This window comes from Melozone crissalis, unplaced genomic scaffold (assembly GCF_028551555.1).
Source record: "Melozone crissalis strain CALT ecotype California unplaced genomic scaffold, PUWL_Pcris_2 ptg000034l_1, whole genome shotgun sequence".
Classification (NCBI taxonomy): domain Eukaryota; kingdom Metazoa; phylum Chordata; class Aves; order Passeriformes; family Passerellidae; genus Melozone; species Melozone crissalis.
In genome coordinates, this window is record NW_026535812.1 from 8,912,056 (window position 1) to 8,937,424 (window position 25,369).

The window sequence follows — 25,369 nt, forward strand, 5'->3', positions numbered from 1 at the left end:
GTGCACTAAAAGGAGAGACTGAGGAGCCCACAACCAGCCCATCCCCGCCAGCACAGGGCGTGCTGCTGCTTCCTGGTACATTCAGAGTTGGAAATTTCTAATTCCTGGAATCATGTTACATTATGGCAGGAATTGCTGCACTTCTGCCTGTTTTACATCAGGCCTGAGAGACTGCACAAAGGGAACGAACACTTTCCAGTGCTTAGATGATGTATCGAGTGTACGTTGCGCACACAGCACTACAGCAACCAGCATCTGTGAAGGAGCATCAGCAAATAAAAGGCCTCCAGTCACCAGAAGCCCTGGGACACAGCAAATGAGGGGTTTTAGCAAAGCAAAGAGACTACCTGTTATTTTTGTTCAGAAAATGCAGTATACCCTCATATTCTAAGAGCTGGCTTTGCTTTCTTGCTAGGCAAAAATATTTCCCAAAAGCTCTGAGAGAAAAGCAGCTGAAAATTAAGTTTTGTGTTTATAAAGCTAAATCCACATAGCACAAACCAACACTCACTGAAGAAATGAAAGATGCTGGGCACATCAGGTACTTGCACCAATGAGGAAAAACAGGCTCTAGTTAAATGGAAAAGATGCTCGGGTTCTATCTCTTGCCATGCAGCTAAACTAGACTTCAGTTAAATTGGGTGGCGGAATAGCCAGATAAGAAATTTTATGCTTTCAAGCATCCAACTACCCCCTGAGGGATGCATCCCAAGCACCCACCTCACATCTTAGGTCCCCTGGCTGACAATCCGGAGTGGTTCAGGGCAGTGTCCAGCCTCAAAGCACACTCGTCTCATGGACAGAGGGGACTCAGTCACACACACAGCACCTTGGAAACGCTACCAGGCAAGCAGCAAAAATCAAGGATTGGGCTTTTTATTCAAACCTTATGCACATCTGAGAAGACCTAAAATGTTCTTTCCTCCTTCCAAAAGGGCAAATACCCGGGTTTGGAGCAGCCTTTTTAGTGTTTGGGGTTCGATTGCTCCCTTGGATCAGGCAATTGGACAGATTTCTGTAGGACAAAACCATGAGTAAGACAACTGCAACAAAGAAAAAAAACCTGTTCCAAGCAAGGCCCTGGCTGCAGCACCTGTCCCACCAAGGCATGTTGCAGCCAGGGCCCACTTGGTTTGAAACCAAAATCTAAGGAGGAAACAAAGCTCCCCAAAACTCATGCACATGAGATTTGGGCAGATATCCCAACTCTCCAAGTTTCCACAGAAGAGGGTGTTCAAACCCCAAGGGGTTTGCAATATGTTCGGATAATAGATAACACATGTCATGGGACTTCAGTGCTTTCTGTTTCCTTTTGTCAGTCAGTTGACTCCATCCAGCCATCCTTCTTTTGCTCTGGTCACAACATGAAGACTACTGCTTCCTTTTGCAATCCTACCCTCCCAATTTTACCTTGGCAGAGCCCATTGAGCTGGTACGCTATCCAGCAGGAGAGGGAACCACTCCTCTGGGACGTGCACTGACCTTCCTTGCTCTGGGCAAATACAGCTACCCCAGGGAGTGAGAACAGTGCATTTTCCATTTGCAGCAGAAGAAAGAAGTTTAGATAATAACGAAAACAGCTAAAATCAAAGGAGACAGATGATGAGAACAATGAGAACAACCCACTAGCCAACTACACCTAACAGGACTGCCATTGCCACGGATCCTGGTCCAAGTCCAGCTGGAGATACAGGCAAGGCAGCTTATACCAGCTCAGGCTGTATGCTCCTTGTAGGAACACTCTCTATTTTCAGCTGATGAAATAATACTTTGTCAGTCTTGATATATTCAGAGGGACCCTTATAAAGCCTTATCCCTCCTGCAAGAGGAGGATCTTTTAAAACTGATCTAATATAATTTATGGCTTTGACTCCAATGAACTACAGCTAAAACCCTATGGGCATCAGGAGGGACCCATACAAAACAAGGGTCATTGGTTCTGTACAGTTATTCCAGCTGGAATTCTTAGACAGTGAAGTGTTCACATGGTGCCATTCTTTCTATTACTATGTAACTTCAAAACAGTGCTATGCCTAACATATACGAGAACTCCTCTTTCTTCTGCTCCTAAAAAAGAAAATACAGTGGCCACTATAAAAGAAAAGATGATATTTCTTCTTGTATGATGGCAAAACCCTTCATACAAGCACAACCACACTGAATAGCCTTTTAGATTATTTGTTAGACTGAAGTTCAAAGGAGGGTGCACTGTAGCCAGGAAAAAAAAAATAGTCCCTCTGGTTAAAATTTAGCATGCAAGATCTCAACAAAAGTGATTTTTTTTGACTGTGCCAATGCTTTTGTTTTCTCAATAACAGCAACAAAAAATTATTTCTTCCTTCTCCTCCGCAGCAAACCATTACCAGCTGTTGATGGAGTATTTTTTTAACATGCGTTAAGTCATATTGTATATTGTCCATTTCATGTGTGTGGAGCATTTTTTGCTACAAATCCTTTACCATGTTAAACCAAGTGCACCACCCAAACTTGCTACACAGCTTAGGGCTTGCGAATACAAGTGGGATCCCACCAAACAGGACCGTGCTGGAGACTGAAGCTACATTTACACCAAGGTGACCACAGCAGAACCTGCAAACTGATGCAAACCTGTGCAGTAGATTTCACCAGCACAAAGCAACAGCCACTCTTTCCAATTAAAATCCATTCACATTAAAAACAGGGGGGAAAAAAAGGAAAGATAAAAATATCAAGACCAAAAATGCACCTCCAAGATGCAAGTAGCTCGGTAATGTTGCAAAACTTCACACATTTCAAGATGGCTCTTGCCACACACTTCTGCTCATATTTATTTACAATCTTTTGTATCATCTGGATCAAGGCCAGAACACTTTCTCACATTGCAAATTCATTATTATTTCCTTGTTTCAATAATTTGACAATTTATTGCAACTATGAAGATAAGTTCAGGAATCTCTTCTTACGCCAGGACTTTAAAATATGCCTGTTTATGGGCACATCCATTTGGGCAAATAAAACAAAATGCTTTTCATGTGCAAATTCAGGCCAGTGGAAAATCAAGCCCCATGGGGATAATTTGACCAACAATACCAAAAAAAAATCGTGAGGCAAATGTGAAACTTTGTCCTTAATTTACCCTGTTAGGGCAAAATAAGGCAGGAATCTCATATACCATGTGCGCTACATCGCTTAGGTAAAACAGCATATGCTAAGTTAGGAGAGTTGCAGTCTTGGCTCTTAATCTCATTGTTTATTGTGGTTTAAAGTCTGACCCTTCACATTATGTGTGGTTTAAAACTATATTTGGAGGGAAGATTGAAAACGACGCTCCAAGGTCTGTAAATGTGTTTGTCTTTAAGGTTTGTTCCAGAGGAAACCATGCGTGTCTTAGCTCGCTCCATAAGCAAACCCTTACACGATTTTAAACATGCTAATGCTCACATTCTGCATCTCAGGTTAATCGAGAAGGGTTTTTTGTTGGTTTTCTACTAGCAGCTTGCCTACAATCCACCAACCCACCACTCTTTATGTATATATGTTGAATAATTATGAAGCTGTGAGTATTTATCACCTCTTCTGAGCAGTAAGCAGAAAGAAATACAATACTATTACTTCCAGCTACTGGCTTTCCCAAGATAATTAGGTAACACAGTGGACTGAAGCCTTGGTTAGCCCAATGCTGTTCAAGTTAAGTGATTGACATGCCTCTGTCTGGCTGCTCTATTAACTGTTTCATTTTGTTGCTATTTGCAGTTTGCTTGGCTAATACTTCGAACAAATACAGACTGTTTCTTTAGCCCCTTTTTTCTCTTTGACCTTCTCCTGCCCATTTTCTTTGAGTCACTTCAAACTGCCTTGAAAAGGCCTGTTGAATGTGCACAGTCCATCAGAGTCCCAGGTTCATCCCATTCCTTGCCCTGAATGCTCTACTTCAAAGATGGGCCGCATTCTTTAATTGCCCTTTGAATTAATATCAAAGGGTCACAATGCGAGTGCCAGAAGAGAAAGAGGCTTTAATGAAGCAAAGAGCTGCCATTCATTTGCAGATAAGCACGTTTTTATGCCTGACTGGTCACCATGGCTAAATGCTGGGTGAAGAGGAGGCAGGGCAGGCAGCGAGGCTTTTACTTAAGTGGTGATTAGTTCAAACAAACAAGAGTAAACAAATAAAAAACAACGCAAACATCCCCACAACAGAAAATAAGTTAATATGGCTGAATGTGTTAAAAAAGCATCAACATCCCATTGTGTTCATAAGACCTTAACCCTTGGCAAAATGCTGGGGTTCAGCTCAGGCTCTGCTTGCTTCCCTTACCCTCCACAAAAAAACACTTCGGGATTTAAACTTTCACCCTTAGACTCAGACCAAAGAAACAAATTGTTTTAAATTTTTTTTTCCAGGGTTATAAAGAAAAGGAATCAGCAAGTTAACTTTGCTTTTTTTTTTTTTCTGAGACAAAGCACATTCAGTAGTTTGCATTTTAGTGCCTAAGGAATAAAAAAGTCTTTACTTAAATTATTACAGATTTAAATTTTCCTAATTAATTCAGTACTGTGTTAAAATGTGCAGCTGTTCAACTTTCTTAATTGCCTAAAGGTCTCGAATATTTTGTTTTAAATTACAATGCTTGGGGATTTTGTCAGGTTAACTTGATAAGTTTTGATTATTTGAGACTTAGGAAGCTGCACTAAGAAAACTTGTTGAACTTCTTAATTCTGCCTATGAAGTCTATTTTCTCTTTAAAATAGCAAGAATACACAATTGAAATGAGAAGCTTCAACATATAATATAATGTAACATAATTACAGCCACAATGCAAGTACATAGAAACAAGAAGTTCCCAGGTGTCCTCTTTATAAATTCTGACTTATTATTTATAGACTCAGACTTCTCTTTACACAGAAATAATTTACTTAACAAATACAAGGTTGTTTCCTTGCAGAAGAATTACTCCCCCATGAAAGAGGATTAGCTATACTCATAACAGTGTAAAAGTGACTTATGAGTGCATTCACACCAGGAATTGTGCTGGTATCTCCCATAACTAAGAAGGCTGTAGGAGTACAAACAACCTGGAAAAAACACAGACCACATTTTCAGCCCCGCTTCTTCAAAAAGGTTTTTTCATTAATATTGCATCTCCTCAAGCCTAATTCTATGTGCAATCTGCCACAAGTCTTTCCCTCACCAACACTTCCTGGGATTTATTTTTTTTACTTCTCTGCAGCTACCCTACCCCTGCCTTGCTTAGCAAGAGTGTTCATCACCCCAGCCCTGGATCAGAATCTTTCTTGCTCACCAGAACATGGAGAACTTTGACCTTAAACATCCAGCTGGAAACTCAGTGCTGACAAACTCTGGAAAAGCATCTTGCATTTATGAAGGGAAAGAGAAGCAGCACAGCAATGAAAATGCGCAACAGAAGAAAAGGTCTCAGCTGCAGAAGAGGGACAGAAGAGACTTGGAGGTTTCACTGCCAGCACCAGCATGGTTAAATTGCTCTTTTTTTGGAATACAAAGCCATATGTTGAGCAGCCTGCTAGAAAACTGCTCAACTGCACTGCATTAAATTAACGGTTCTACTGAAATTTGGATGGGGTTTTTTGAGCTACCCTGGTCTGCAATCTTGCTTTAACATTAGTCAAGACCCTCAAAACTCTGGATTAACTCAGAGATTTATTTCATTTAATGTTAAACACCACTGCTGCAGTGCTTCTCCAACACCTGATGCTCTTCTGTTTCAGAAATGTTGTATTTTCTAATACATTTTTCAAAAAATATTAGCTAATTTATTTTCCCTATATTTTCCATACTTCACATTATTAATTTCACTCTTCTTCATATATTCACAGGCAGCTCTGTACATCAGGTTAGATTAGACTGCTAGCCGTCAACATAAAATATTCTGCCCCACTTGGATTCCTCTTCTAGAAATCCCAGCCTCGGAAGGGCACTGGCAGTAAAACTGCATCCCAGTACATTTAGAAATAATCATTTATATGCCACCTCCACTCATAGAGCAGCAATGTTTCCCAGATGCAGTGCACTTCAGAGCAAGGCTGTGGGTGCAAGTTGTTGGGGACAGCAAGTTGTGCAGCAGCCTGACACATGGCAGGAGCTTGGGGCTGGAGATGGCAAAGCTGTTCCCAAGGGTTGCTCCAGGCTGAGGGACTGCTCGGCCAGCTCCCAGCCCTGAACCATGCACCCAGCAGGCTCCTCCATGCCACAGCCCCACAGAGGGCAGAGCAGCAGCCCCAGCCAGGGGCCACCAGGTTGGTTTGCTTCACAAGGCAAAGGGGAGGCTCAGATACAAGGTGGCACAGCCCCAGCCTCACCTCCAGAAGGGATGAGGGATCTCACCCGTGACAGACGCCACAGTGGCATTGCAGGAACTGAGATCTGCATTTTGATCCCATCAGGTCACAGCTAATAAGTCAAATCTACACACACACCAATTGCCACAATTATTACATTATTGAAACAAGCACTAAACACACAGACTGTCCTCTCTTAACTAGCAGTACAGTTGGGTTTACAGCCTGTAGAGATCTTTGATACAAACTGCTCTTATTTGTTATACACAGTCTAGAAATACAGCAAAGTGCCACAATAATTCCCAACTATAATGTATAAATTACACATGCAAAGCTACAGCACAAGTCTCCAACAAGGATACATAAACTTTCCATTTGGAACATGTTAAGAATCAACCCAATAAAACAAAACAAATAGCTTAGATGCTTTCAGTCTTTCAAATTTTGGTAAATTGCTTTACCCTTATACATTAACCCCCCCAACACTAAATTGGGGGAAATATTTATTTCCCTACTAAATTTATTCTGTATTTGTCCAATCTGTCACTCCAGCCTCTACCACTACATAAAACATACACAGTGTTTTGATAATAGTTCTAGAATAGCCTAATGCTGGGCAAACCAGAAAAATATTAGTCAAGCCATCTTACATATTCACTACCATAAAAACAGATAAATCACAACGTTTTTTGAAGCAAAGGGACCATTGATTATTGTCATTATCATTATTGAATTATCAAGAACCACCATAAAATTTGAAACATAAGCAAATGGATTTGTTTTGTATTACATCAGTTCTTTGGTGATACAAAGCAGAACAGAGCCATTCATAGAGACAAACCACTTCTCACTGGACAGGGGCATGCACACAAGCAGCCCTGCTCCCCTACAATTAGCTGTCCTTCCAGCACTGCCTGGGGCATGCGTGCTCCTGGACAATATTCTCCTCAAGATCGTGTGACAAACACCACAAAACCGTTTTGTAATAACTGGATTCAGCTATTCTCTGCTTTTTGTCATTTGTAATATTATTTCTGGTTTTGGTTTTCATGTAAATAGCTTCACCACCACGCTTGAATGTCTGATTATCCAGCTTTTCTTATTATCTGCAACTTCAGTAGTAAATCCTACACAAAGTAATTTAATACTGGCAGTGGGTTTATTACTGTTACTAAACAACAAAAAAAAAAAAAAAGGAGGGAGGGAAGAAATTATATACATAAACTGAAAAAAATTAACCAAAATACTTTAGAGCTTAATAAGCACCATTTAATCTTATCTTCAGGGAATTGACTGAAAGTAGCCAACTTAAACTTTGAAGAACAGCATTCCCCTACCATCTATGTCCTGTGGGTGGGAATACTGTCCCACAAGTCAGATAATCTGCTCTTTGCTACCAAGAGTGCCAGCACTCCTGGGGTTTATGCAGAGCCTGATGCAGATGGGCACATCCTCCTTCATCTCCTCCCTTCATCCTCCTTCCCTACCTGCTGCCAGACATTTTACCCAAACTTTTAGGTTGTCTTTAACAGCCCAGGATGTTTCTGGACAGAAAATCAATGAAACCAAGTCTGGAATTTATTTTTTTTTAAGAAAAAAACAAAAAGAAAAATCTTGAAAGATTACTGAAGCCAAAAATTAAATTGAATCTTAGAAAACATATAAACTCAGAGACAAGTTTGAATTTCCAGCAAAACTCCAATCCATGGGAAAGCACCCAGATAAACTGATCTGTGCAGTGGCATTCCAGTTCCTCTGCAGGACAGCTGCTCTCCTAAAGCTGCTAGTTCTAACTTCACAGAGTTCTAGGAAGCACCAAAAGACTTTGGACATATTTTATGAAGTTTTCTGAACTGAATTTTTATTTCATAAATTTCAGTCTTCCTATTTAATTTCAAGACATTCTAAAGTTCTGAAGAAAGGGATTTACGTGTGTTTATTTTTTTTTATTTTTTTCCCCCATACAAGTTTCATACTACATCTGCTTAACCTTAAGACTAAATTAACAAAAGGGTTTGGAGGTTTTTGGTCTGGAAATGTTCAGTGGCAAACTTTTCAGAAAACAAACACTTCAGACAGTTACAGAACAGCAGTGTCGAGCTTTCACACATACAACACAACCTAATTTTCTTAAAGGAAAATTAAAAGCTGTACAGTAGAAGGAAAATGTGACCATATGTTAATTCTTTAATCTTAAAAGACCACTGGTATGGCCCCAAAGCACATGCTCAGACATAATCTGTCCCATGCTCAGCCCAGAGGGACCAATCCCACTCCCACCACGGCAGCAAGAAGCTCACATTGACCTCAGTAAGAGGAGGATTCTCCAGGAGCAGCTCCCAGACAAGGATGGCTGTGCTGAGATGCTCTTTCACCATGTGTGAATCCAGAGAATACTTCATTTTTCCCTGTGCCCAAACAAAGCCATCATTTGAATCACCACCATTTGAAGAGGTAAAGGAGAGGCAGGAGAAACCCACCTGAAAAGCACTCATCCACTTCCTACCCAAAGTACAGGCATTTTGCATCAACCCTACTTTTTTCTTCCACTATTAGACCCCAGCAGATCCCAAAACCTTGAGGTCACTTTTTCTTATACACCATAAAGAGCAAGCAGCAAGTACTGTGCAAGCTAACAGAATTTAAATAGCAAAATAAACAGGATCCAAAGATTTCCAAACAGCTATCTGCTGAAGGTCTCAATAGAAAACATTTGTCATGAGATTCTAAGAATTTGCATAATTTTGGGGAATACTTTGTTTTCAAAGTAATTCTCTTTTTCACCTGCTTAGGACTTGACCATGTATGGCTTTAGTTAAGTTTTGTTGATGGCAGCTCATGTTTAACCAACTGTTTTTAATTTACAAATTAAACTTGTCAGAAGTAGAAATCCTTCCCTTGGAACCCTTCCAATATGTCAAGAATTAATTCTAATGAAAACGGCATTGCCTAAATGCAGGATGGCCAGTTACTTACTTTATTTACACAAAGTCCTTCTCAGTTTCTTTGATAAAAGCAGCTAAATCTTTTTCCTCTTTCATGTTTTGTCAGCACTTGATTCCTTTTGTCCCCTGGCTATTTGCCTAGCTGTGGACAATAAGGCAGGAAGAATAGAAGCAGATTGTTGGAATGGCCCTCAATAAACCTAATTATGACATGTTGACTGCACTCACCATGACATATTCAGGAGATCCAGGCTTATTCAATTACCCTTGCCAGGTTTCTCTTTCAGACCTAAAGTTATCCTTTGACTGTTTGTATTTCTGAACAGTATTCATGTTCATTGTGAAAGAAAATCCCCTGGACTTTGAGGGGTTTCTAAGTTGATGCTGTTATTGTAGCTAATTTTTATTAACTGAATGATAACATGATAAAGAAATAGACTTTTGTTATGTAATAAGAACAAATCAGTGTGTGCTTAAAGTTACACCTTTCTTTCCTTTTTTTCCCCCCCTGCAGGAGACTGGCAGCACCCATAACTTGAGTTAATAAACAAACTCATTTCTCAACCTGTGTTTAAATTTCAAAGGCACTATATATAGCCTCACAGAAAACTTCTGGCAGCCCCAGAAATCTTCCAAAAGCAAAAAAACTCCACATCTTTTTCACCACAAACCTTTTTACCCCCAACATCCAAAAGGCACAGAGACGCTCAGTACTGCCAGTACCAGACCATCCTTCCACTCACACCTTCACACCAACAGATATTTCTTCATCTGTTTGAAACAGTGCAGACAGATCTGTTAATTAAAATCGGGCTATACACTGGGGGAGCAATTTACTCCATGGAAAAATTGTTCAGGGATCATGCCAACAGTTTCTGCAAAACCACTTTAGAGAGGCTGTGTGTCAAGTGGACAAAAGAATGAAAAAATGAAGGAATGCTAAAGGGAGAGAGAGAAAGAAGCAGCCCAAATCAAACTCAGCTTATACGTCAAGCAGCTTTAAAAGAATTAATATTCATGTCTCTATTCCAAACCACTGCACAGTCATAATTAACTTCCTTGCTGCTAAGTTGTCTGCTATTTCCCTCAACAGCTCCTATGATTTTAAATTAATAAAACGATGCAAAACAAACTTAAAAAGCCATTACAGTTATTGCATAAATCACTTCTTTCTAAGCTAAGTGCAAACCAAATTTGCTCAACACTAACACCGCACAGGAGGGGAAAATCTGCTCCTCTGGTGCAAACGAGTACTCCTACTGTTTGCTGTGACAGCCTCTTTTTCCCTCTGAGGGACTGTCCCAGCTGGGGAAGGCAGAGCTCCCACTCTGGGTCCCTGCTGCCAGCTCTGGGGCTGCTCTCCCTGCGCTCAGCAGCACCACAAAAACCCCTCCTGTTCCCCACCCTGCCAGGGGCTGCCAACTTCTGCTCATCCCACGGGCCGAGTGACCTGGGCAAACCAGAGTCTGGGTGCTGGGGCAAGGAAAAGTGAAAAGATTGTTTCTGACAATTCTTCTCAGCCAGCTCTCTAAAGGACATTTTGTGGAGTGAGAAACTGCCCCTAAAGAGTTTGTGTCTCAGCATTTGTTTTCATTCTGCCTAAGAGAAATCTAAACATGCCTCAACAGTAGAAAACTGCAGGGGAAAATTGTTTTTTAAAGGCATTCAGAATAATAATCAGGCCTTAAATCTTCATTTTCTAAGAATAAAATTTTTTAAATTACAAACAAAATTTTAAAATTAACAAACAAAAATATTTTGTTCTGCCAAATTTTGAAAAGAGTGATTTTATGTAGCCTGAATTCTTCCTTTTGTTTTCTTTAGAACAAAATGTTGCCATAACTGTCATGATTTGACAGAGCTTCACATTCAATGGACTTGTATCTTCCCAGCAGAAAAAAACAGTTCTGAGATCTCCAGAGCAGCACAACCTCCAAACAGTATTTAGAAAGACAATAGCACCAAGTAACTCAAAGGATATTAGCAGTGTTCACATGGAGGGGTGCCAGAGCAATGTCTTGAGGATATAACCTACTTTCCTAAGTTATCTACCACACAGAGCATATCCATAGGATTGGTTTTGTTTGAAATTCGAGGGTTGGAGGGGGTTGCGTGTTGCTCTGTTTGTTTTATTTTTATTTTAATTTGGAGACTTTAATGGGTGCTGACAGCAAGCCCTCTGAGCAGTAAAATAAATGCTTCTTAATCTGCATAAAATCCTCCACTTGCATTCTTTTACTAATAAAAAGAGGTACAGCTTTGCTTAAATAGTTACAAACTCATCTTTTGTACCAAGTACATGAATTTCTCCTGGCTGCACAAACAATGTGCCTGGCCAGACCTAGCTCTGAAACCCAGCTTCACAGTTTGTATGTATCTGCAAAATGTGTGTGAAATGTGACACACATAGAACAAGCAGAAGTTACTAAGCATCATTCCTCAAAATCTGCAATATTCCTTAACAATACATTCAGGAGACTGATACCAGTAGGCACATACATCACACTGCAGTGTGCTTTACCATCTTTTTTACCGAAGCTGCATTGAAAGGGATCAGAAATCTTTCAGATTCTCCCCAAAATAGAATATTGTTGGTTCCATAACTTGTTTTACATTATTAATTAGAACGAGATTCTCTCGTTCTACAGCTATTATCCCAAAAGAAAAATTAGAAAAACAACGTAACCTCACAAAACAGACAATCCAATATCTGGCTGTGCATTCCACATGCCCTTGCTCAGGAAAGAGTCCTCAGTTATTCCAACTACAAAATGTTCCATTAGCCAAGTTGAGATCTCTTATATTCCTGGAAATCAAGGAACTTCAACAAGGAACCACTCTGATTTGATGCATGCTCCAGGATCTGATCTAAAAATATATTCTCTACTGTAGCACTATTTCCTGGCAGTTTATTGGAAAATCTACCTGAAAATACAAATTTGTAATTCCTCAGTCCACTATTGCTTGTTCCACAAGAGTCATTAAGACAATACCTCAGATTTTGTTGTTTTATTCTTTGTAACCCATCAAAATAAACAAGAGGACATTAAATTTTTTTCTTTTACTAAAATTCAAATCAGGGACACACACAGCAACTACAGAAATATACAGGAAAAAGCAGATAATCGCTGAATCTACATGGACTGAAGCTGATGCTGAGCTCCTTACTCAGCTCTCCTCCACATGCAACAAGGGCAGAGACAGATAAATGCCCAAACATCTCCTGAATATTTGTGTAACAGAAACTTGTTAGACAAATTTTCAAGTTTGTATTCTATTTTGATGTCTTTAAAGATTGATTCTACAAGTGCCTGCGGCACTCCATGACTGATGAACATCTGATGAAAAGTGGCAGCAAAATAAGAATTACTCCTGGTTCTTAACTTTCCCTATCTCAATCTCTAGCAAACAGAGACTGCTTTAAATTTGGAGAAGGAATAGGGTAAAAATAACACCCTGAATTCATCTAGAATTTTTCCAGCAGGGAAGTCAAAGCACATTTATTATTTTATAAAAACAAGCACTTTGAAGATGAGACTACAGAGACATTATCATGGTCAAAAATGTTCCATTTACATTGCAAGCGTCTAAAATTGTTTCAGGAAAGCAGTAATCAAATTCTTTAATTTCCCAAATACATTTCAAGCTCTGTACAGATACAAAACAAGGACTATTACCTGATTTCTACTAATGGTCTAAGACTGTCAGCCCACAACACAACAAAAATCCAAAATGCTCCTCTTTCCCTTACTTATGAAAAACTAAAATCCTGCTGACAACACTCTACCAAATTCAATTCTATTGTCCTGTTTTCAGCTCTAAATCCTATTTATTCTTTCACCCTTCTCCTGAAATGAAAGATAAAATTCAATTTAAGTGAATGTTTATATACTTGATTTTCAGGGAGTTAGGTGGCATTGGGTTATGCTGAAAGTAAAAAAAACAAAAAAAAAAGATCGGTTGCAGGATCTCACATTTTGAAATTTATTACAAAGTATCATAGTTTCAAATTACCATTTTCCACAATTGCATGTCTTCGTTGTGTGAAACACCCTTTGCTTTACTAAATGAAATTTTCTTAGCAGGGAAGCTGAACTCACCTGAAATTAATGCAGTGGGAACCCAACTTTTTTTCACTTAAAGAATGCAAAGACTTATACAGAAAATTTAAGCCAGCCAACAGTAATCTGGCTTTTCTGCCACCTTCCACGGCTGGCTTCAAAGCAGCTCACAGGCTGTGTCTAGATAAGTCATGAAATGCACTCCTGGAGAATATCACAACTGCTGCTGCTGTGGGCAAATCATTTATTCTGAACCCAACCTTCAGAGAAACCCCATCTCCTTCAAACAGGCTGACTGAAGCCAAGGGTGCCTGAGCACGTCGGGCAGGCTCGAGCCAAGAGTCAGAGCATGCAAGCAGAGATCTCCCACATCATCCCAAAGACTTATTTTCCATTCTTGCAGCCATCAACTCAAACACACCATGAAACAGTTACTGGAACACAGCATTGCCAGCTTGCTCATAATTACTGGTTCTTCTTCCCTGCCTAATGCATAGCTAAATGAATGAGGGCTGTCATGGAAAGGGACTCAAATATAAAGTTTGGCAGAGCTGGATGATCAGGACAGGAACACAGAGAAAGCACACAAAAACCCCAGAGCCTCGTCTTTGCAGCAGTCAAGTCCCAAATCCAGGCTTGCACCACAAACACTTTGAGAACATCCTACGTGGCCCTTCCCTGAACCTCAGGAGAACTGCTACAAATTTCCTGAGCAAGGACAGCCAGCCCTCTGCTGCCACAGCTTTGCTTGGCCCCTGCCCTGTGGCAGCACAAGGGGCACCCAGGGATGCTCACACACTGCTCGTGGCCACGGCTGGCAGAGGGGTCACCCACCCACCTGGGCAAGCATTTCTCAGATATTACAGACAAGGTGCTGCAGGGTTTCTTTTGTCACAGAAGGGGCCTGGCCTTCCCTACCCCACCCCCCAAAAAGTGAATGGCACTGTGTGCATCAGCAGGAGCATCAGCCCTGTTTGGGCTGGCAGCACAGACTGCTCTGCTTTGTGCTCCTGGGAACTCACAAGAGCTGCTCTCTCCATCAGACATCCTCTGGTTTCTCTGTTGTGTCTGCCTTTAACAAAGACTGATGTGACACACACAGTCCTCTAGTAGTGCCTCTGAGCACAGCCTCACAGGTAACACTAAAACTGCTCCTTAAACCCATTGTAAAATGAGATAAATCACTCTAGACTGCAGTATTTAACATAAATAAATTTCCAACCAAAATAAAATATTTTAAAATTCATAAAATTAAATTATTAGGTCAAGTTGAAGAGATTTCTCTGGATGCTATTTGGAGTTTCTCTTTCCTATATTAGAGAAGCATCTCCTTTACCAACCCTGACACTCTCCCTAGACATGTCTCCATGTCTTCTTGCAGACATGAAGCTTGGTTGCTATTTTAATGCACAGCAGTTATACCCTTGGACCACTTATATTAAAACACATTGGGGCTGGTTTTTCCACCTTAAAAGCAAATTACAGTGTATCAATAATGAGACTTTTTGGAGGCAGAGAAATGGATCATCTTCCCCCTCCATCTGGCATGGTGCCTTTCCAGCAAGGCAGAAGTGGAATTTGAGACTTCTTTATGAATAAGCAATAAAAGACTCATGAAATGGGATGGTTTAGCAACTTCCAAAAAGACAAATCTGGCAACAGAGATGGCTGAGGCTGGTACCTCAGTATGCACATGATTTATTGCAGGAGGAGAGCTCTGGCTCCCAGCACAAACAGCTCTCCCCATCTTACCTCAAGAAGAACCTGTTAGGAAAGAAAGAGCCTAGCAAGTGTTCACATTGGCCTTTGAAGTTCTTCCTTGGCTGACTGATGCTCATCCATACATAACTGGAAGAAAAGACTTCCATTGTGCAGCTCTTTACTCTGACTGTATTATTCTCCAGACAAAAGCTTTCGAGTCTTAACTTTTAAACACACCTCTCTTTAGGGTGCACTGTTTCTAACCCATAAAATCTTTTTCTGTTCTTAAAAAAAAATAAAACAAAAACCAAAACAGAAATAGACAGTTTTCTCCCCCCAGGCAATCTACTCTGCTTGTTAATTTAATGCAAAAGGATGCCACAGAGCAGCCAGCAACAGAACAGCCAGCTCTGATTCCCAGAAATACAGTATTTTTCTCAGCACTGTCTCTCATGGCTCACCCAGCCCAGCTTTAAACATGAAATACAGGCATTGTAGGAACTCCCTGGTTTCAGACAAGACTTGGTGAATAATCACCCTACTGAAAACATCTCCAACATCTGGCAACTTGCTGCTATTTGCAGGGTCTGAGCGCTGGGTCAGGCCGGGATGCAGGAGCAGGGCAGGGGGTTAAGCAATGAACATGCTCAGCACCTGCTTGCTCTCTGCCTGATTCTAATCAGTATTCTCCTCTCATGCCCAGGAATGCCAGAATTCCTCAGTTTCCTCAGAAAAACTCAAAACTTTTTCTGCCTCAAGGAAAGGAGAGGGGGCAGGGGGGGGAAGAAAAAACAAAGAGAGAGACGGGGAAAAAAACCTTTCTGTTTAGGGTCTGACCAAATTTCTTTAAAGACAATGCAAGTCTCACTATTAAATTCAATAGGCCTTTTTTCAGATTTATGAGCAATCTCACATGCTTGACACTATTAATTAGAGGAATTAGTGGTGCTAAGAAAGAAGAAAAACACACAAAACCAACCTATAAATTTACTGTTTAAGGAATTGACTAACAATACAATTTTCCAGGAAATTTTAGAAATCAGTAAAAAATATTTGTTTCACCAACTCTAGAAATCAAATCTCGCCTTACTGCAAGTTGTACTGCAGTTTTTATAGATTTAAAACTTTTATTTAAGACCTGTTGACAAGTTTAAGCTGCAACTGGCTCCCTCTATTTTTGTCTCATAACTTCATGTCCAAGCTGCTGGACTATTTCTCTTTGTCAAGAATAATGCTTATAAAATAAATTACAGACTTCATTTAATAAAAGTTTAAAATCAAACCAAAGTAGTTTATCTCTAGTCAGCCTGTGTAACACAAAATCCCACCACTGAGAAATGCATTCTCTTGCATAAGGATGGAAAGCTACAGTTTTAAATTATAAATAGTATAATGTGCAACAAAAGAATGCTTAAAGCATGATTGTTGTCTCCTTTTTCTGCTCAGTACAAGCTTCTGTTTTAACAAGTACAACAGTAAAAAATAAATATAATTTTAAAAGAAGAAAAAAAGTTTTAACAGTTATCCAGGAAATACACATTTTTAATATATGCAAGAGCAGTTGTAGAAGAGAAATCAGTGTAAGACCTGCGTGCCCAGTCACAACCACATAAATTTCAAGCATTGAATACTTTCTTAGAACCAATAATTATTCATACATATTATTGAATAGATTTTTCACACCACATATTTGAGAGAATTGCAGGGTATTCATGGGAGACTCAGCAAAACCAGCAAAAAATATGTATCAATTCCTGCTGTACTCCAGTAAATACATGGTGGCTCAGAGCCTCAGTGTAAATTGAGGTGACACCTCTAGATTCTTGGACTTAATCCCAGCCCACAGTAGCTACTGATCTGCTTTAGCTTTAAAAAATAGTGATAAAACTACTAAAAATAAAGGTGCAGAGCGTTTACCACTTCACCAAAGCACAACCCTGCTGCTCTGTGCATCTGGTGAGTTAAGTGGTTCATGCACTGGACCTGAGGGTACCCCTGTCCCTTCTACAAACACCCCCTGGTGTTCCCCAGCTCTGCAAACCCCAAAGCTGAAAGCCCAACTGCTCTTCCAAGGACAGGCTGCAATCCTCTCTAGCCACAAACATTCACTCTAAAGTATCATTCCATCTGGATTTGCAGTTTCAGCAGATGAATGATGACAGCTGAACCTATGGAACACTTTTGATTCCTGGACACCAGACATTTGGAAATACCATCGAGGGAGGAAAATATCACTGGTCCCATTTCTAAAAAAAAAAAAAAAAAAAAAAAAGCAAACCAAAACACAAAACAGAAACCACTAAAACCACTAAAAGAAAAAACCACCACAGATACAAGTAGCAAATTTAACCACAGAGGAGCAAGAGACCAGTAAGAGGGAAGGAGGAGCAAGCAGTCCTATCTCAGCTGGCTCCAGGCACAAGCAATGCAGAAAGTCACTGCAAGAAACACAGAGCAAATTCCAATTCCAACCAGTTTTCCCTCAAACTAAAGCCAACTCTTCCAGCACCAATTTTGCTATAACCACATTTTTGTTGTTTGTTTGTATAGGGGTATCACTTACTTATAAACACATTAGTCACTAAGATCACTCCTTGCTACTCAAAAGGGGTATTAAACAAGACCCCTTAGCCCAATTCAAAGACACAGAACCACACTCACCAGAGCCCAGCCAGAAGAAAGCCAAAGCCTATGGAAAGAGGAGCTGGGCAGCCCCTTTTCTACAGCAGCAAACCAGCAGCAGCTGTGCAAGGGTGGGAGCAAGCCCTTCAGCCCAAACGCCAGGGGCCTGAGGCACCCACTGCAACAGCTGAATATCACCAAGAGCAAAGCACCACCCGCAAAGCACCACTGTGACCCCCCTGGCTGCACCTCAGGAGCACAACGGTCCTGTGCAAGCTTTGAACCTCACAGTAAACACAAAGAAATCACTTGCAAGCCTCCCGGAAGGAAAGGGCAGAGTGAGGAGCTGCCTGGGCTGCAAACAGGGCAGCCCCAGCTCCCACCTGGGCTGGGAGCCAGCCCTGCACCCAGCCCTGCACCCAGCCCTCAGTCGCAGGCACTTGCTCACTGCTCCAGCTCACACTCACAGAGGCACAATGGCTCTTTCAGCCAAAGGACCTGGCCCTCAGAAGGGGCCCAAGGCACCCCAAGGGCACGGCACTCACAGAAACCCCGAGGCTGAAACAGGAGCAGCAGCACAGAGGTGCATCCAAAGGGGTTCCCCCTTTGCCAGCCTGGGAAGCCACTGCTGCTCAGGCCCCCCCTGTGCTGCCAGCAGCCAAGCACTCAGCACCAGCTGGCCTGTTTCTTTAATAGGGGTCACCTTTCTGCATGGGAACACTCAAGAATAGGAGCAAGTGAGTCCCCTCAACACTTTCATCACCTGGAGGACTTTTTTTCCCCCTCATAACATTTTTCTAGGGTGTTTTATTTATAACTATCTTTACCAGGATTCAGACACTAGCTATAGTTATGATTTTTTTAATATTCACTTTAAATTTCTGTCTTCCAGAACTGAAAATTCTGTTTCTGATATCAGATTAACAGAAGTATTTATGTCATCAATCATCACTCCATCTTTTTGACTGCAAGTACAGGAGAAGCACAGTAACACTGAATTCTGATTTAAGTTCTTCCTTGGCTAAGTGGCCTCTTACAGCCTGGGGACCAACCCTCTTTACAGCCATCATAGTAAAAGATTTGACAACCATTCAAATTACATGGTGTCCTTCCAAATATTTCATTTGTTGTGTCGACTGGGACCAAGGACAGGAATGTTGCATATGGGGACAGAGTGTGCCTCCCCTCCTGATACCCTTCAGCCAGGGAGGAGCCAGAAATCAGAGGGAGCAGCACTGCCTCCCACCCTGCCAGGACTGGTGGAGCAGATTGGTTACAGAGCTCCTTACAGCAGAGAGCTGGGGGGGTTCTTTGCTTTTTTTTTTTTTTTTTTTTTGCTAAATCATATAGAAAAATTAAGTGCCATTCTCTAAAGCAGCTTTTTTTAATTTGCTCTGCTTGCAGCATTTTAACTACACTTACTGGCTGTGTCAGGTCTTTACCAGCAAAAATAGATGTTTAGCACTACAAGGTCTTGCTAAGTCTGAGAAAGTGAAGGCATTCCCTCAAATCTGGAATGTGATTACACTTTCATGCAGGGCCAAATTCAATGCTAAATAACCTGCACAGCTCTGCTGAGAGCACAGGACTGTTCTGATGTAAACGCCAATGCCCTTTGGTCTCAAGAAACTTTTAAATCATAGAGATGGAAAAAACAAAAAGCCTGAAAATATGTCTGCTGTATGCAGCCATTTTGCATTTCCACCAGGACATGTGAGCATCCTGAGACCCTGCAATGCTCCTGGCTGCCTCAGCCCCTGCCCCAGTGCACACACACACAGCTCACACCAGTCTCAGAGCTGTTCAGAAGAGGTGGACAAGCAGTTCGCTTTAAGGGGTTTTCAAAAGACAACACTGTATTTGTTGGAAAACAAGTTGCGGGTACTAAAGCAACAGGGGTTTGTGTGGTTTTCTATGCAGCTGCCAAATGTTCGAGCATTTTTGCTTGAGCCTGTTGATTTAAAAGAGAGCAGGTCAAATCAACTGTGCTAAAGCAAGGATGAACCCACAGGGCTTTTTCCTAACTATGACATGTATTGTATAATCTTCTAAATAGATTCCTGAATGTTTTCTTCTATTATTTTCCAGTTCCACAGACAAAGAACACAGTGAAGTCATATACCATACAGGGAATAGCCACCACACACAGCAAGGGAGGTACACATGATGCCTTTCTCTGCACCACATGTGTTAAAATTCTACTGAAAAAGTTTTGTAGGTCTTCATCTATAACATCACACCATAAAGATTGGATCACTGCTCACTTATACCATCACTCCTTAGCTAGCAGTTGTTTGGAAGTTTCTCTTCTTCTATGTAAATACTGATAATTTAATTCAGCATTCACTCACACAACAGCATCAGTTCCCCATCTGCAGTGGAGTTACTTGATTTATCCCTTGATAAATGGAATTCCAGAGATTTTTTTTTTCAAAATCTGTACTTTTCAGTATTTTATTGTGAAACAGTGTATTTCACTTCCCATTTTCTTTAGCTGAATAATTTCCACTTCCTTTGGTTTTTTTAAAGCACCTTCCTTCTGAAAAGAACTTATTTTTCTGTTTGTGAAACTAGCCGAGTCCTGACTTCCAGCTAGTTCTGTGTGAGGTTTTTCTCAGCACTCAGCCTGCCAGGAGGGGCTGGGTAGGTGTCAGAGCATTTACCGGGGCACAGATCCTCCCACCCCACGCTCTGACCCTTCAGCACTTCACACCAGATCAAACAGCCAGCCCCGAGGTCAGAATGAAAGGGAAGTCCTGCCACACCATCTTCAGTAAAAACGGATTTTCTGTGGAAACATCCCCTGCTACTTGCTAGCCTGGTTTCTGTGAAGCCTGTCTGTACTCATCTCCACCCTCCCCGGGACAGTTAAAAACAGAGATGAAAACCAGTTTTAAGTACACTTTGGTTACACTGAGTACGGTTGGTGCTACTGCCTCGCAGGGGGTAGATGGGTTACATTTTTAACAAAGTGCAGGGTAATTTTGCCAAAAGAGCTGCGGTTGCTATTGCTTTTCCAGGCTAGTACGTGGAAGAGATTCTGATTATATTGGCATGAACAGTCCTGTTCATTTAAGTAAGGTGAATAAGATTTGACAGGGGCTGAATAAGCTGTCTGCTTGCAGAATTGTCAGCCACAGAGAGTTTATTCCTCATACTATTCAAAGCACAGCCATCTATGTGACAATATATCTGATAAAGAAATTACTGCATAGTCATTTTTAGATCAGACATCCAACACGAGGCATATCAAAAATATAAAAATCCTTAAGACTGGTCCTTATATGGGCTTGTGCATGATATAAACATTGATTGTGTTTGCCAGAAAGTCTATAACCAGGCAAAAATCTGTTAAAAAAAAATCAAAAGTAGCATGGCTATCACTGTGTTCACCACAGCTCTCTATGGGAACAAAAAAGATGAGTGCACAGACTTTGAGGAAATTTATATCTAAAATGCTTTCAAAGAGTGGTAGCTCTTACCCTGGGACAAAATGTCTCCTAAAGTAGCTGAGCACTTGCAAAGCATGCATGGACTGATATTTTAATCAGCAGTAACCAGACAGAATGGAAGCAGAATGTATTTAAGAAAGGGAATGAGAAAATGATTAAAAATTTTGTCTTATCCTTCACTCTGCTGTTTTTCACAACAGCAGAGGAGACCCACCTAAAAATGCAACACCAGGAGAGGCTTTCTGGTTTCACCAGGCTTCTTACTACTGTGTGTGAAGCTAAATTCACAAACTGTGTCTGGTGGACGCAGTGGGACCTGGATCTAACACTCCCACACCTCACAATTCAGATGAAAACTTGTGTCATAATGACAAGAAAACTCATCCAGATTGCACAGCCTCTTCTGCTGAGGATGTGGTGGGATTCATTTTACTGTCTCTGAAATAAATATAGCTTTCTGCCATGCACAAGGAACTGATTGTTCTCAAGGGCTCTTGCTTGTTTTTCTGCGCAGCCTCGTCGATCCAACTTCCCTTTTTTTGGGAGAAGGCACAGCACAACTATTCTAGCTGAGGCAAGTAGGGGCCACAAAATCCAAACTGAAGAAAATCACCAAACAAATGTTGCAAGCTTGTTTGCGTCCCCTGTATTCCGAGAGCCCAGTCTGGAGAATGGGCTGGCTTCTCAAGCTCCCTTTCTTTTATTGGCAGCCCTGGACTATTTATCTCCTCTCTGATTTGATATACGAAGACAACTTTTTTTTTTTTTTCCCTTTAGGCTACGCTTATCAAAAAGATTATATGCAATAAAAATAGCTTTAGTAAAATTCAGTTAAGTACATTGTATTTTACCTGCTACAATACTAACATTTCAATGCACTGTATACTAAAAATAAAGTGATTAAAACAAAATCAAATCCAGTAATGCTAAAGAAAAAAACAAAACAAAAACACAAAACTGTAAGAGCATACAGTGTATACATTCAACAGACCATGCAAAATAAGGATTCCATTCAAATTTCACATCTCATTAAAGACAATTTGGCCATTAATCCATACGGGTTTAGGAGCAAAGGAGGATTTTCCAGGACAGATAAACTGAAATGATCCTCCTTTGATCTCCGAGGTTAAGAATCAGCAACAATGGAAGATGAACAACAAGGGGCAGAACCACTGGCCTTTTTATGTGCCACAATGGCATCAGCAAACAACTACTTAATCAATATTTGGCCAGGGACACTGAAAACTTTCTTTTCAAATTTTAATTCCTAGTTGTAAAACAACTGTAGGGCAACCAGCAAGATAAGACATTAAACTGACTGCTTAATTGCCTTTTACTGTCTTACTAGTTATATATGCACATTCTTAATAGTTCGTGAATCTTTATTTACTAGGATGAATAAACGACCTGTCAACAATTACATCAAACTCCCCTAACTAAATAATCTCAGCACATGACACACTTTATCTCTAATGTGTCCTCCGTGAGTTTTAATTTCATTAGGCTTCACTTTTTTCTAGGCAGAGTCATTTAAACTGAATTAGTTTAACAGCATGGGGCAGGAGTACTCCAGGGCAAGTAAAGTAAAATGCCACATTCACACTAGGCTGAACAAGGTCTTGTGGTGAATTACATTACTGTACATCATTTTTATTAGCCAGAAAGCTCAGCGTTCAGGGACCACTTGAAAGTATCCTGCATTTTTATTTCTATATTTTGTTCTTTCTCTGGCCATATACGTTTGCTACACAGGATTTTAAGTGACATTTACATCGAGAAATTCACATTGAGTGGCTTGCTCTGATTTATTGCTTTGTGTTTCACTCAATTTCTTCTTAAATTAACCAGAGAGCACTTTGTAGTTCTGCTTCATTTCCCAATGCAGTTTTATTACACAGCTCTGGGGACTCATGATAATTTATCACTATCAGCTTTACTGGCTTCCCTCTCCTAAACCCTGTTCCAACCCTTATCAATAAGTAAACCCAAACCAAACTAAACGATCCCCAAAAGTGTTAGATAAAAGTGTTGTATTTGCATGATATAACAGAGAATCACTAGTCAAGCTCAGACACGAGAAATTATTTTTTTAAGAATTTTATCGGTATTGGCTTTTACTTACAGCATTAATTCCTAATTAGCTTTTTATCTAATTAAAACCTCTGTCTGTCTTCTGATTCCACTGCTACCTCTGCGTAAACTGAGACACAAAGATCCCTGCCCTCAGTGAGAGTTTTGCCCGGGTTTCACTCGGGATTTAAGTCCCACTCTGTGCAGTGGGTACTTTCACTGAGAGAACAGAACAAATTCGGGCCCCATTGCAGGCTGGCCCAGCCCACATGAGCAGCGCTGCACACATGAATAGGCCCTTTGAGGGGACCCCCCGGCACAGCATCTGCAGGGCTGGAGAGAGCAAACCCCTCTCACATCACATCACATCCCAAACCTGAGCGTTCCCCCAGAGCTGCAGCTCCTCAGCACACCACAGAGCTGGTGCCGAGAAAAGCCTGATGTCTATTAGGGTAAATTCCTACTGACATCACAGATCCTGCAATCACAGGACAATCTGGAAACCAAATACATAAATCACACTCTCAGAGGAAGTCCTAGCCACACCGAAGTCAACCAAGTGTTTGTTGCCTCTGCCTTTCTGGAATGACACCCTTTTAGTCTAATAGATGAAGATCTTCAAAGCAACCAAATAAGGTGCTAACTCGGGTACAAATTCAACTTAATTGACTGCTGTGTGTGAAGCAATCCTGACATTTGCTGAAATAATGTTCAGCTTTGTTCTAGATATATGCAATTAGGAAAACTGGAAAGGATGCCCACAGCAAATCTGCTTGAACAGGCGCTGACTCCTAAGTTGAAGAAAGCGTCCCTCAGATGGCAAAACATTCAAAGCCACTAATATAATCATGATTTCAAGCCAAGGATATGATGTGTACATGTATTACTTCAGAGAGTCGCTGCTAGATTAACACCCTTTCTTCCCACAGCTGGAAATATTACTGGTGCTTTTGTCAGACGATTAGCCTGCAGTTAGTCTGACAATTAGCACTCTCCTCAAAATCCCCCACTTCAAGACAGGAGGGAATGGGCTGCCCCCGGCAGCTCTGGAAGAGCAAACTCCACTTTGAAGTCACCCTAAAGTCAAACATTTAGCACCTTTCTAAAAATGCTCAGCATGCTGGGACATCACACTCTCACTTGATGGTGAGGTCATTATTCACTGCTGAGGTCATCCGTTGTTATTATTACTATTATTATTACTATTATTATTACTATTATTATTACTATTATTATTGCTATTACTACTGCTACTACTACTATTATTACTATTACTGTTATTACTATTTCTTCAGAATAATTATTTGGGAGAAAAAGCCTGGCCCAGAGCCCCACAGTGATGATGGGTCAGGCAGAAGAAACAAAGCTGTGTTGGGTTTGCATGGAATCACCTGCACCAATTTGCACCTGTGCAACACCTGGCTCTTCTACCCAGGCCTGGACTCTCACTATTAAGATATGAGGAAAGAGAAGGGGAAAAGACAGACAGAAGAAAATATAGTTGGTACTGTCTCCCTTGAGCCAGATTCTGGACTCACTAGGGAGTTTTTCTTAATTAAGTGCTATTTTCTTGTCAGCTCAGAGAGCCCCAGAAACAACACTGTTCTAGTGACATGAGTTGATTTCTTAGACCTGCTAGTGACTAAATATACCGAGTACTGTATGAAATTTCAGTTATCAAGGAGATAACTGCCTGCAGCCACAGCCATCACATCTCACTCAATAAGTGAATCTTTTCCATGAACACTGAGCAGGGGAACAAACTGCGCTTCCCTGCCCACAGCAGCACTTCACACAGCACCTAAGTCCTCCTACCACTGCACTTTGGGACAGGACACCAGAATAAAACCAAGACAGCCCCTGCAACCAAATTCTAACTCAGCATCTGACTCATCCCATGCTCCAGCCGCTAATCCAACAGTCTACTATGTAGAAATGAATGACTCAAACTGATATCTGGTGCCTCCATGTTAATCTTCTCCCTTAATAAAGTGTCTTTATTACTTTAGCAATCTAAAAATAACTGGCTGCATGATACTGACCAGCCCTAATCAAAACATCTGCCAGCCCATCTAGCTCGAGCTACCCTTTAGATCATGTGCCACCACTTCAAAGCCTCCTGCATCAAGTCAGTAATTGTAACATTGCATCTAAATATTTAAGCTAGGGGCTGGTAGTCGCGTGTCCCATTTACAGTCAGCATCTGTCCTCTAATTCCATTACA

General features: G+C 40.9%; 1 protein-coding gene across 4 annotated transcripts in view; it reads right to left on the reverse strand.

The window, feature by feature from the left end:
- PAX3 (paired box 3) overlaps positions 1-25,369 on the reverse strand; it is a 73,152-nt gene that overhangs the window by 40,322 nt on the left and 7,461 nt on the right. The window contains exon 5 of one of the 4 annotated variants that reach the window (XM_054282734.1): positions 14,746-14,754. The exons of the other annotated variants lie outside the window; for them this stretch is intronic. Within the exon in view, the coding sequence (XP_054138709.1) occupies positions 14,746-14,754 (9 nt within the window). The remainder of the gene's footprint in view (positions 1-14,745; positions 14,755-25,369) is intronic. 4 annotated transcript variants of the gene reach the window in all.